Source organism: Aquila chrysaetos, chromosome 4 (genome assembly GCF_900496995.4).
Source record: "Aquila chrysaetos chrysaetos chromosome 4, bAquChr1.4, whole genome shotgun sequence".
In the NCBI taxonomy this organism is placed as follows: Eukaryota; Metazoa; Chordata; class Aves; order Accipitriformes; family Accipitridae; genus Aquila; species Aquila chrysaetos.
The window spans coordinates 58,625,893-58,638,261 of NC_044007.1; the positions used below are offsets into that span (position 1 = coordinate 58,625,893).

General features: G+C 41.0%; 1 protein-coding gene and 1 long non-coding RNA gene across 2 annotated transcripts in view; one reads left to right on the forward strand and one right to left on the reverse strand.

The window, feature by feature from the left end:
- Positions 1–3,433: 3,433 nt before the first annotated feature.
- LOC115340078 lies at positions 3,434–9,150 on the reverse strand. The gene is made up of 2 exons (XR_005932270.1): positions 7,617–9,150; positions 3,434–5,976 (listed from the first exon to the last, which is right to left on the reverse strand). It is a non-coding gene; the product is annotated as an uncharacterized LOC115340078 (long non-coding RNA).
- A 158-nt stretch (positions 9,151–9,308) lies between these two features.
- LOC115340061 (centrosomal protein of 192 kDa-like) overlaps positions 9,309–12,369 on the forward strand; it is a 90,967-nt gene continuing 87,906 nt past the window's right edge. Inside the window, exons 1-3 of the mRNA XM_030010851.2 lie at positions 9,309–9,491; positions 11,140–11,190; positions 12,211–12,357. Of these exons, the coding sequence (XP_029866711.1) occupies positions 9,381–9,491; positions 11,140–11,190; positions 12,211–12,357 (309 nt within the window). The 5' untranslated portion in view covers positions 9,309–9,380. The remainder of the gene's footprint in view (positions 9,492–11,139; positions 11,191–12,210; positions 12,358–12,369) is intronic.

Below are 12,369 nucleotides of genomic sequence, written 5' to 3' on the forward strand. Positions count from 1 at the left end.
GACCTTTGCTGAAAGGAGTATTCACTGTTCAGCAGCTGCTAATAAGCCTCTACAATAGAGCTGTGTGGGAATGTTCAAAGTGCCATTAATCCTAAAGTATGATGTGAACATGCCTTAAAATACTCGAGTGCTCTTTCCAGTGTGTTCATATGGCAGGTGCTCTCTTAGCCTTGGACTGGGTTTGTTTTGACACGTGTCTAGAGTTTTCAGTTTAAATATCCGTCACAGCACAAACATCCCTTTTTCCTGTAAGGCCAACTAACCATGCTAATTAGTACAAGTTTGTAGAAAAGAGACTTAACAATATGCAGACCTGATTCTTGTCTTGCAACCGTGAAGTTTAGAAATAATTTAATTGCCGATATGTTAACATAAACTATGAGCATACAGTTTACGCAGTAACAATTTAAAATTATGTAACTTCTTTGCTGCACCTAATGATTGGTCCCTTGGGTGATCTGTCCTCACAGCAATTCCTGCTGGAAATTTCTCCTTGTTACGATTCTGATCTAACAGTACCTCTGGGTTGAGACATGTAATGAATCAAGTGGTTGATGATGACTACAAAATCACAGTTTCTTTTCAAAGAGAGTGCACCCTTATAGCTGACTGTAAGGCAGCATTTTTTGTTAGTGAGAATTTCACTGGCAGGGGAGAAGCCTTAAGTGAGCACAACAAAACTTTTTCAAAATTTCCAGTGAAAGGGCAATTAGCTTTTGTAGTCATGTGTCTTTGAGAAATTCAAGTATGCTTCCCCGGAATCTTGTCTGGGATTTCATTACATGTTCTTAATCCAGATGTTTCAAATGCTTTGGAAACAATGAACTTTTATTATTGTCAGGATAAATTCATCATCTTTGCTTTTAGAAAAGTCAGAGGGAGGAGGAGTGTTTAGCAGACTTCTGGGGAGCCTTTCAGTGTTCTCTCTACTGGAGCCTGAAACCTTCCTAGACAGATCTGTTTAGCTTCTCCTAACGGTGGTCAAACTAGAAAATTACTCCAGCATTGTCTGTTTAACATTTGCTGGTATATATTATCTGGACTATGTCCCCAGACTGTTCGTTAGTTAAATGAACTCCATCTTGTTATGTCTAAAAGCTATATATAACATACGGCATTCATAAATAGGTGATGCTAAACCTATTGCATAGTCTACCCATGTGCCAGGTATAAATTTGAAATCTGAGAGAGAGACAGGGTCTATTCTACATAAGAGGAGCTGAAGGTGTCTTCTAACAGTTTTAAAACCTTGTCTATGCCCTTTCACATTACCCTTTCAACAATATTCCTTGAAGTCGTCCATAAGTACAGCCACTTGCCCCAGCTGGGATTCCTGTTAGCCCTGGAGCACATAATAGATCGTGACTCCTTAAGCACTTATTTTTAGATACATGAAAATGGCCCCAAGGATTATTCTTTTGCTGGAAGTCAGAAGTATAAGGCTGTTTTTAGGATGGGCCCTGCGTTTGTTAAACTGCTGCCCTTGTAGATGCAGAAATACATTAATGTCCTTGTATAGCTGCTTAAATAATTTTTTTTTTAGATGGGTAATGCTTTGGGTTTGGGGAATATGTGGTTTTCCTACAACATTAATTTCAAAAGCTCTTTAGCCTATTATAGCTAAATAGCATTTTAATGGAGCAGGTTTGTTACACTTACTGACAACAAAAGTATTGATCATGTAAGCAGAGTAATGAAGACAGTTACTTCCATAGCTAATACTGCAATAACATCGTGGTGTTGTCTTCTTTCACACTGTACCACCTCTGCTGCACTGTAAGTTCAGATTTGTACCAGACAAATATTCAAATATTATGCCCTAATATAAACATCTATTCTTCTTTTTTTCCAAATAAAAAAAATAAATTCTTAAAGACATTTATTTCTACTGATAGGCAATGCTGACGTTTCCATTTTAACTTTAAAGTCTTTCTTTTATTTGAATAGAGAACAGCAGGGCCAGCTGCAGGTATAGCCAATGTCGGCAGGTCGCCTGTGGATGCAGATACTCAGGGTGGCAAAACGGTCCCAATAAAGAGCAGCCAAGCTCCGCTCTTTCCTCTGCCAAGGCCTTTCTCCTGTGGAGAGGAAGACCACACATTTGAGCTGTTCATGCTGTATGTGAACAACTGAATTCCTGTTGGCAAACTCCCTCAGCCTGAGTAATTTATACTTTCATACTGTGTATATATATGTGTGTGCGTGTATATATACATATGTGTGTTATACCATATTTATATGTGTTTTATACTGAGTCTCAGAGTGAGTATGCACCAGCAGCAGTAGCAAACCTGACCCTTCTGACTCAGTCCTGTCTTTGCCCCTTCCCTTTACAGGAGCAGCTCAGCCCTGGCAGCAGTGGAGGAGATGTAAATGATGACTTGTCTGCTGCTTGAGAGGTATGGAGTGTGGGCAAGGAGAGGCACCACCTCCTGCATCTAGAGACTGGAGGGCTGGGATCCAGTGACAGATGAAGATGGCCTCTTATTTCTACTCCTAGTCAGCCAAAACCCCACCGAGCCTTCTCAGCCTGTCTCCACAGTGGATCTCCCTGCACCTCCCTCTTCTCTTTCCTCCATGCTCTTCTTCATGCACCTCCACCTTCCACAACCCCCATGTTCTTTTTAATACAGACTCTGACGACTACTGCTGCAAAATTCAAATTTTCCTGTATGTGGAGCAGCCTTGAGTCAGCTCCAGTAACTAACCACTTAAAATTTTGCAGTCTATTAAGCAGATCACATCAAGTTGTATACTTGCTTCAAAAATGTGCGACAGAAAAACTCCAGATATACCTATGGTAAATTAAATGATGTCGCATTCGGGATGGATGGCATCATGATGCATACCTGGCATCAAACAGTACCCCGTGAGAAGCCACCCTGTGTAACATAGCCCAGCCCTGCTTTCTGTGGCCCCCCGGAGCGGGACATTGCCACCTGCAGAGTGTCTCCATCCCATAGCTGAGAGGAAAGGCTGTAAGATTTGCTCCTTCCCTCAACGGCACCGCTCTTCCCCCTCATCAGCAGACTGCTGAAGGAGATGAAAGCTGGCTCACTTGTGGTGTCACTGAGACACTACAGACTGCAGAAGGGTGTTCACTGAGGGAGACGTACTCGTCAGAGGGTCCTCCATCAGGAGGACAGCTGGGATAGTTCAGTGCTATGCTGCAGCTTTTGACATGCAAAAGGACAGGCTCTGGGCCTTGGGAAGGGCAGGTCATCTGAGGAGAAGCAGCATTAGGGGGGTGAAGTCCTTCTTCAAACACAGTTCACCAAACCCTGTCTGACCCCGCTGTCCAAATGACTAAATATTACTATGGTATCTGGTGGTGCTGTGAGATCTTTTTTTAAGGTAGTGAAAGTTTCACGTTACCACCCACGAGTAAAGGCATTAAAGGCTTCCTCCACTGATAAAGAAGCATAAATACCCATTCTGTAAGCAATGGCTTTAATATTGCATTTGATATTCCATCACAATTCTAGCCTGCAAAAATGGTTTAACTGTCAACTTTGTTAGCAATTTATACATCATCTTCTACTTACACTGTTTCTTTCCATACAGACCAAAACAGATAGAGGAAAGCCACTGCTGCCACTGAGTTTAGACTTTTCTGTCTGTTCTTACTGTGAAAACTCTCAGGGCCAGCTATTTTCCTTTTTTACTCCTACAAGCTCTGTTTCCACATCCGAGATCACTAGTTTAAAGATAGCTCTGATGTAGTTATACGATCTGAGATCAACCTTCATATTCATCTGTTATGAAGCCACTAGTATTCCCTTCCTAGCTGTCAGTTATGTTGCTTGTCAGTCTGTCATTCCATTTTTCCCTTACATTTCTTTGCACATTCACATGACTGAGAATAGTTTTCCATCTGTAAGCCACCTGCCTATACAACACCACTTCTGTTTCCCCTTAACTCATCTTTTATCTGCTGACAAAGCTATACTTGATCATGACTGGGTAACTGTTCTGCTCAAATGGCATTTCTTGGGCTAATCCATTATTATTTTGCTTAGTTTGTCTTCCAGTACTCTTTTTTACATTATATGGTAAAATGCAATTTGAAAGATTTGGAGCTTATCTTTTTCTTGCATCTTTGTAATAGTCCTTTTTTAGGTAAACAGTAAGTTTTAATTTCAGTTTGGGATACTCTAGTGATTTCCTAGTAAAACAAACAATAACAGGTTGCAAGTGGAACTCTGATCACAGCAGCAGCAAAGCAGGGTGACACATAAAGAAAGGTTCACTCTTCTGCTTTCTTTAAATGCCTGTAGGAGTTTTACTCTCAGTTTACTCACATAAAGACTTGGGGACTTTATTTAACCTCATTTGTGCCCATGAAGTCTAATTTTGCTACTAATTTCTTTCCATGATCTGCCAGTCATGCCTGGTAAATGATCCTCTTAATTTGACTTACCCTTCACAGCAGTAATTGCTGGTATTCTTTTTCCCTAACAGGAATTCATCCCCTACCTTTCACACACTGCTGTGATTATGGGTGCTTTCCTCTGAAACATCCACCTTTAGACTTCTGGTTTGTATGACACGGTATGTTACACAGACAATACCACTTACTGGCAGCATACCTAACATTTTCGAACTCTTTCTAATCGTTAAGCTTCAGATTCGCAAAGCTAAGCAACCTACTTAGTGACTGGGTTTACTAGATTTTTTCCCTGAACCTAATTGCTTGATAATAACACTTTGTATTTCTACAGTGCCTTAATCCAGGAATCTCAGAATAACAGATATTATTTTACTCCCTATGGAATATTATGAATTGTTGGGAATCCAGTTTTTAAGTTAAGGAAAACATGGTACAGAAAAGTGTATGAATTTCACAGGGCCACACGGGTCTTCCCTGTCAACAATAATATTTTAAAATGGTTATCAGGAATGGAACCTTTAACTATGCTGTAAGCTGTTTGCATGTTAATCCCTGATTGTCCATAATAGATCAGCTTCTAGTGCAGATAGGACCGAAGCATATGACAGAGGTAGCCATGTAAGACAGGCTTCCTCACCCTCTACCCTATGCCAATATAAACATCCTTAATGCATGCAGTTCATGATTTACTTTCTTTCGGGCAGGTCTTTGTGTGTTTTAAAATCTCCCTCTACAGGCAAGAGCATCTTTTACTTGAAGAAGGTAGTCAAAAGGGAAAAAAGGAAAGTACTAACTGTATTTTTTTTAAATCCAAGGCAGCATCAGATACAGTCAATTTGAATGAGAGTATCATCTCTAACAATGCTAATACAGTTACACTGAACTTCCAGCAGAAGTAAATTAAGTTATGCAGGTTTATACAGTCAATTTGAGAACAAAATTGGCCTACTGTGTCAAAAGTGAAAAACCAACCTAATTATAGACACTTTCCTTTCTTCTCCTATGCTGTGGTTCAATTTAATTTCATCTAGAGATAATACTGAACCCAAATGTTAAAAAATATGTATCAAGATTGTTGTAATTCAGTATGGGCTTCTTCTGCACGAGATCAAGCAAATAGTAAGGTTAAAACACAATTGTCTTTTCCACCTCATGCACACCACCAGCGTGAATGGAATGTTTTTCTTTACTGTTCAGCTCCAGCTTAAGAGGAAGTCACTGAGGTTAGCTAATAGCTGAATCCCAATTCATGGCTCAATAACTGGAAGCTGCAAATTTCCTGGAGTTTCCATGAGTTCAAGCGTGCTTCCCGTTATCTTGCTATGTGGCACGTGGTGTTCTGGTTACCATCAGTCATGAAGGATGCTTGTGCAGTTCTGACCGTGGCCGTGGTGGCTGCCCACCACCGCTGTGCAGCTTGGATCATCCTATGGTGCACCAACTCTGCTACCCTCTGGATACTCTAGAAATGCAGCAGGGAGCTGCAGCACTTTTCAGTGCTCAGTGCCTTGCTTTCTAGATTCGTTACCCCATTCAAAAGGGAGTGTCTTGCTAGGCAGTAATCTTGAATTCATTCTTAGTTTCATCTAGATTAAGGAAAAAAAGAAATTGAAGTACTTATTAATGAGATTAAAAATAGGCAACAGAATAACAAGAGTTTATATTAGACCTAACTGAGGAAGTAAAATGTTTAAACTATGCATACTAGTCACATTATTTCCATCCAATGTACCATTCTACCCTAGATGTCAAGACTTCTGTGGTCCTAGATATTTTATGCTCATGTTACATCATTGGAAAATCCCTCTTTTGATGTGGCATCTTAGCTTTTATAGCCAATTTCTTTTATAGGATTTGAAGTCTTCCTGAAGAGGTCCAGAGAGATTGAATCTTATTCAACAAATTTTATTTTACTTTTAATCCAGGAGATAGTCTGGCTATTTAAAATAAATTAAATAAGCATTGTTTCATTTCCCAGAAGATGTGAATGCCTCTTCATTAGAGTGGATGTCATCCCCTCTTCTTGGTTGTCTATTTAATGCCTGCTTGCCTTAAGAAAGGCTATAGCTTGTCCCCTCATCCCTTTGGTAATTTTGATGTTTCACTATGAAGTGTTTCCTCTATTGAGCCTTAGTTCTGTGTCAGTCTTCCCGCTAACAAAGAACACCTGATACAAATGTCTACATGGGATAAATATATCTCGTTACTGGGTATTGACTGAAATCAGACACAATGGTAAATTAACAATCTGGGCTCACAATCCCCCACATACTTCCTCGATTTTTTTTTAAGTAAAGATTTTGGACCCACTTTCTAAATAAATGTAAACTGACCTACCTGCATTGAATCTAGAGGCCAAGGAGAGGGGTAGATTGTATTTAAATGAATAAATAATTGTGGAAGTGCATATGTATTTAAAAAGGTGGGGGGTTTTTTTGCTTACTGACCAAACTAAAATGTAAGAAAAAAGTCTAGTCTTGATATGAAGTGTACAATTTTTGTTGTCTTGTCAAAGAAAATGAACTTTTTAGGTCAAACAAAAACATGTATTTGTGCCACATTTAAATATCTATATATTATTCAAATGAAACAGATTGATGCCAATTATTTGTGAATCTGACAATTTTGCCCTGCTCCAGCTACACTGATATTACTGGCTGAAGAAATAAACTAAATTTAAGCAGGTGAAAAATATGAATTCACTAGTTGTAACACACTCTCGAGTCTAGACAAAATCATTACATTACTAAAAATTGCAAAAGAATAGGTTTTTGGCAGCTGAATCAATGATGGGAAACAACTCTTCTGGAAAAAAAAAAAGAAACGCTATTTTTTTATAATCAGCAGTTTACAGTAAAAGACATTTCCCCAAAATAGATAACAAAATCAACCATTCAGAGATACTGCCATGAACTAAAGAACTTACAAAACAGCTTTAATGTTTTTAATAGGCACTGTCTCTCCATCTATTTGAATGAAGCAATAACTGAAGTTTCAAAGTAGGAATGTCTAATCATGCTGAAGGATAAAAAAAAATCTTTCTCCTTAGCAATCCAAGTAAGTGCGTGAATATTATTTCTTGGTTTTTTTTTTTATTTGTTTGTTTTATTCTTATATATATGAGTGTTTTCCCTCTAGCATGAAAAACATAATACCTCTGTAATTACAGCACTGTCAAGAACAAGCAACTTTGCTTGCTTCTCCTACTGTATTACTTAAATTTTACCTGTTATTTGGAAAATGCTGAAATTTCAACCTCCAAAGTGGCTGCATGTGATTGCGGGGGGAAAAAAAAAAGAGTATGTTGACCATGGCCGTACAGTTGACAGTGAGGTTCCCTCTAGGAGATGAATTGTGCAATACCAGCTGTTCTTCAGAAACAAGAAAACATTACCCCCTTCATTAGCTCCTCATTTTTAAAAATGCTTTACAAATTCTCTGTTATTTGCAAACTCCAAACGAAATTCTCCACTAATATAAATAGGTAAAACTTAGATGTCTTAATTTTCCTGACAACAGCTTGCAAATTCCTCTCTTCAGCTCCATCTTGTGTTCTCCATTAACATTTAGCTCTAGTGTTTAAAAAAATAGCATTTTTAAACTATCATTGGCCAACTTAGATAAGAATGTAAAACCAGCTAGTGATTTTTTCTTCTAAATCCTTCTGCATTTTCCATTCTCTCTAACTGAAAACATTTTTATCATACTCCCTGTACTTGGGCAACAAAATATTTTTCACCATGTTAACTTTTCCTTACCTAGTATCATTAAAGTAATTAAATCCTAGCATCTTAAAAGTCCTAGTGTCCCTTCAAGTCCAAGTTTGTTGTCATTTATCTCAGTCTATTATCATTAATCTATTATCATTCCTTATCACATTTGGGTACCGGCATATCTAGTCTTAATATGAGGTCCACTAATGAAACACATGCATTAGCATGTTAAATGCTTGCATGTTAAGGATGCTTGCAGGTTATGCAGAAAACAGCAAGGTGATCTCTATGGCACGTGATAGCAGCAGCTCCGTCAGTTGCTGTGGAACGTAGTTTACGGTTTGTAAAAATAAACGCATTAAATATCAAACCCGAACTGCCAGGTTTATTCCACAAGCAGGTAATGGTTTCTTTGTAATTCTGTTAAGTATTTGAACACCCCTGAACAAATCCTGCTCATCAAGGGGACAGAATTTGACTCCTTATTGCCATGACCAAATGTGGAAGCGGTGAGATCAAAAGCCCTTTTGAAAATGGTAAAACTAATCTCCTGTTAAAGGTGCAGATGTAAAAAATGTTCTAGAAAAGGCCCGAAGCGGACTTGCATCGAGAGAGTTTGAATATATCTCATGTCAGGACACTTTACATTTGACTCTCTTCCTTAATCACTTAATGTACAATTTGAAAACTGGATCACAGCTATAAGGCAGTGAAGGTGTCCTAGTGCCTCGAGCAGTGTTCTCGAACTGAAATGAAGTACTATCATAATTTCATTATTATTTATTTTTGCCTCTTAAGTCTGCTAACTCCCTGTAAAGCCTTCCGAACCCAGCGCCACACACGAGAAGCAGGCCTCACGTCCTATCGCACCACAGCCTTCTCAGGGCTCACCCGACACTGCCATTTACTACAGCCCATCATACGGACCTAACTCAAAACCACGGCAACTGCCCGCCTCACACACGCCTTCGCGAGGCCGTGGGGCAAGAAACCCACCACGCCGCCGTTCCAGTCGGGGCAGGAAAGGCCTCAGGCGCCCGCCCCGGTCCCCTGCAGAGGAATGTTACCTCAGCTCGGCCAGGCCGCCCCGCCCCGCCTGCTCGGCGGGGGGACGGACCCGGGCGCCCGCCCGCGCCGTGCTCGGCTGTGCGTGGGAGGGATCGCGCAGGCGCGAAGGCCGCCGGGGAGCGCGGCGGGCTCTGGCGGCTGCGCGCGAGCCGGTGGGCGGCCGTTGCCCCGCCCCCGCCGCGTGAGGAGGGCGGGCGGGCCGCGGCGCGATGTTCGTGGCGCGCAGCATCGCGGCGGATCACCGCGACCTCATCCACGATGTCTCCTTCGACTTCCACGGGCGGCGAATGGCGACCTGCTCCAGCGACCAGAGCGTCAAAGTGAGCGGGAGCCGCCGGGCCTTGTGCTGGGGAGGGGAGGGAGCGGGCGGGCGGTGCCGCGGCCTACCGGGCGGGCGGGGCGGGGCGGCGGCGGCCCTCTCCCTCCCGCGTTCGCCCGTCACGCTCCTTGTCCGTACGTCTGTGAAAACACCGCTTCTTTCCCGACCCGCTGCTGTGGCCACAGGCGGTGCTGTTGGTTTTGTTGGTTCAGCTGAGAATCCGTGTTTGGCGAGAGGGCAGAAGGTGCCGTTCCATAGGGAAGTGCAAACGGGCAAAGGGCTGAAGTGTCCCGCGTGTGCGCTGGCAGACCAGGGAAACTGGAAACCATCAGAAACCTTGATTTTACATTACTTTAGAGGAAAGAGATTAAGAGTAAGGGAAAAGGGAATTGTTTCTTTCGTTTTTTGCACATCGTGAGAAGACGGACAAAAATCCAGGAGTTATGCGGTTAGATTTAAGAAATGTAATTTGCAGAGAGCAGTCATATCTTTGGTTAGACCAGGTAAACGGTTGAGAAAACGGCTCTTCCGTAGAAAGCTACGTCAAATGTAGATGAGGCTTAAAAACAAGCCAGCGGCCCCTTCTCCCTGACCACATATTAAAAGGCAAACAAAACAACAACAATGAAAAAAACGTCCCCCAAAGAGTAAGCCAAAGCCGTGTCAGTCTTTGGCCTGGACTGTCCACATAAAACTTGCAGCCGAAAAAGAATGTTCTTAAGAAAGATGCTAAGAGGTAGGTAGGACTCAAAACCTATGTTCTTTAGCAAAGCAATGTTACTTTCCAGTCATAACGATATCCTTTATGAGACTGTCTTAAGAAAAGTTTTACTCTTGCCAGACTTTTATGATACTTGTAACTGGTGCAGGTCCCGCTCTCACTCGGTGGGCCCTGCAGAACAGCAGTCGGGGAGAAGTGACAAAGCTGGGCTGTGATGGTAACAGCCGAGGTTGTATTAGAGATCCAGAAGGGCAAAAGCGAGGTGACTTTCAGTAAAGTTGTATAGTGAAGGAGTGACAAACGGGAGTGGATGCCAGGCTTCCAGAGGCATCTGTCATCTGGTTGCTTTCATGACTTCACAATTTTTCAGGAAAAAAGTCACAAAGATGATTAAGATGTATGGGAAATCAAGAGAAAGGAAGGTTAAGTGACTTGTGTGGTTACAAACCAAGGCAGAAATGTCAGGAACAGAAAGGAGATCTCTTCCCCCACTAGCCTGATTCTCTTTCTGCTGCCCTGCTCTCTCTGTGGGGTGATTGCCGGGAGCCACATCAGGGTTTTGCAACCAGGGCTGAGCATGTGCCGTGGTGGGGGCTCTGGAGCAAAGCTGAGTAGTGTACTCGTGGAACAGAGTGAATGAAGTGTTGAGAATTGTAATAATTTGTCTTCTGTGAATAATTTATTGTTTAAAAAGATAGACTTCATACAATAGTGGATTTGGCAGGTGTATGCCTCTTCTTCCTACCTGTAGTAGGGATATTTTCAAGGTCGGGTGAAGTGCAGTTGTGTACTGAGCCAGGCAGAGTTTCCCAGGTGAAAATTTTTAGTGGTGTATCTATATATATTTTTTTTTAATGGCTGTGTTTTTTATTACTACTTAGTAAACTTTATATACAAATTGTATGATTGTATTTTGATTTCTCAACAGGTCTGGGACAAAAGTGAAAATGGGGATTGGCATTGCACTGCCAGCTGGAAGGTTTGTATTTATAAAAATTACACAGTTATAACCATAATTTCTCCTTTGTTTTCAAAGAAACATACTTAGTTTTGCTGACTTGTAGAGTAGAAATACTTTTGGTTTGTTGTAGATCCTGTATTTCTTACAGTAAAATACTTTTTCTCTGCTTTTATAAAACATCTCTAATGCCTCTCACTTAAAGCAGAGGCTGGCATGCAGTCTTACATTATTAGTACTTAGTTATGTTGGCAGATTTTGTTATCAGTAAACATAGCAGTAACTGGTGTTTAGGGAGTTGGAAAACAGTACCTTCGCATATTGTAACCAAAAAAACCCCAAGAAAGAGCAGAAGGTCTAGCTATTAAATGTTACAACATCTGACCTCTTTTTGTTTGTTTGTTTGTTTTTTTGTTCCAAAACCTTTCTGGGAACTGTTGTCATTAGAGACCCTGCTACATCAGGATAAGTAGTGCATTCAGCTTCTGAACTGTCCTTAACCTTGTATTTAATAGAAGCACATTACAATAATACCTGTAGATAGAAATGGAAGCGAGTGAAGCTTTTGAATTTCCCTTCTCTAAAAAAAGAAGCGTTAGGTTGACTAGGTATGACAGAGGAGTTTCATGTAAAAAAGGAGAAGATGAGTAATGCTCTGCATATGCTTTGGAAGAGTACAGGCAAGCTAGAAGTGAGCATGGTAATGGTTGAAAATTGAAAACAAAGATGTACTTTTTGCATCAAGGCACAATCTCAGCTTGGAACTTACAGTTCAAAGGAGTAATAAATAATGCCTTGAAATACACTTGTAATTACCTTTTAACCATTAACTAATAGCAACAAAACTTTGCAGTGCTCATAGGAATAAACAAATGCAACAGCTGCTATGTAACTTCGAGCTTTATAAACGAACTTAGGTTTCAAAGGAATACTCTTACTACTTCCTAGAATTTACTTCTGCAAAAAGTCATGAAAATACACAATTGCTTGGACTAATACAATAAGTATGTTTCTCTATAGTGTTTTGGTGTTACCTTGCAGACACATAGTGGATCTGTGTGGCGTGTGACGTGGGCCCATCCTGAATTTGGGCAGGTCCTGGCTTCCTGCTCTTTTGATAGAACAGCAGCTGTATGGGAAGAAATAGTGGGAGAGTCAAACGATAAACTCCGAGGCCAGAGTCACTGGGTGAGACGTTAA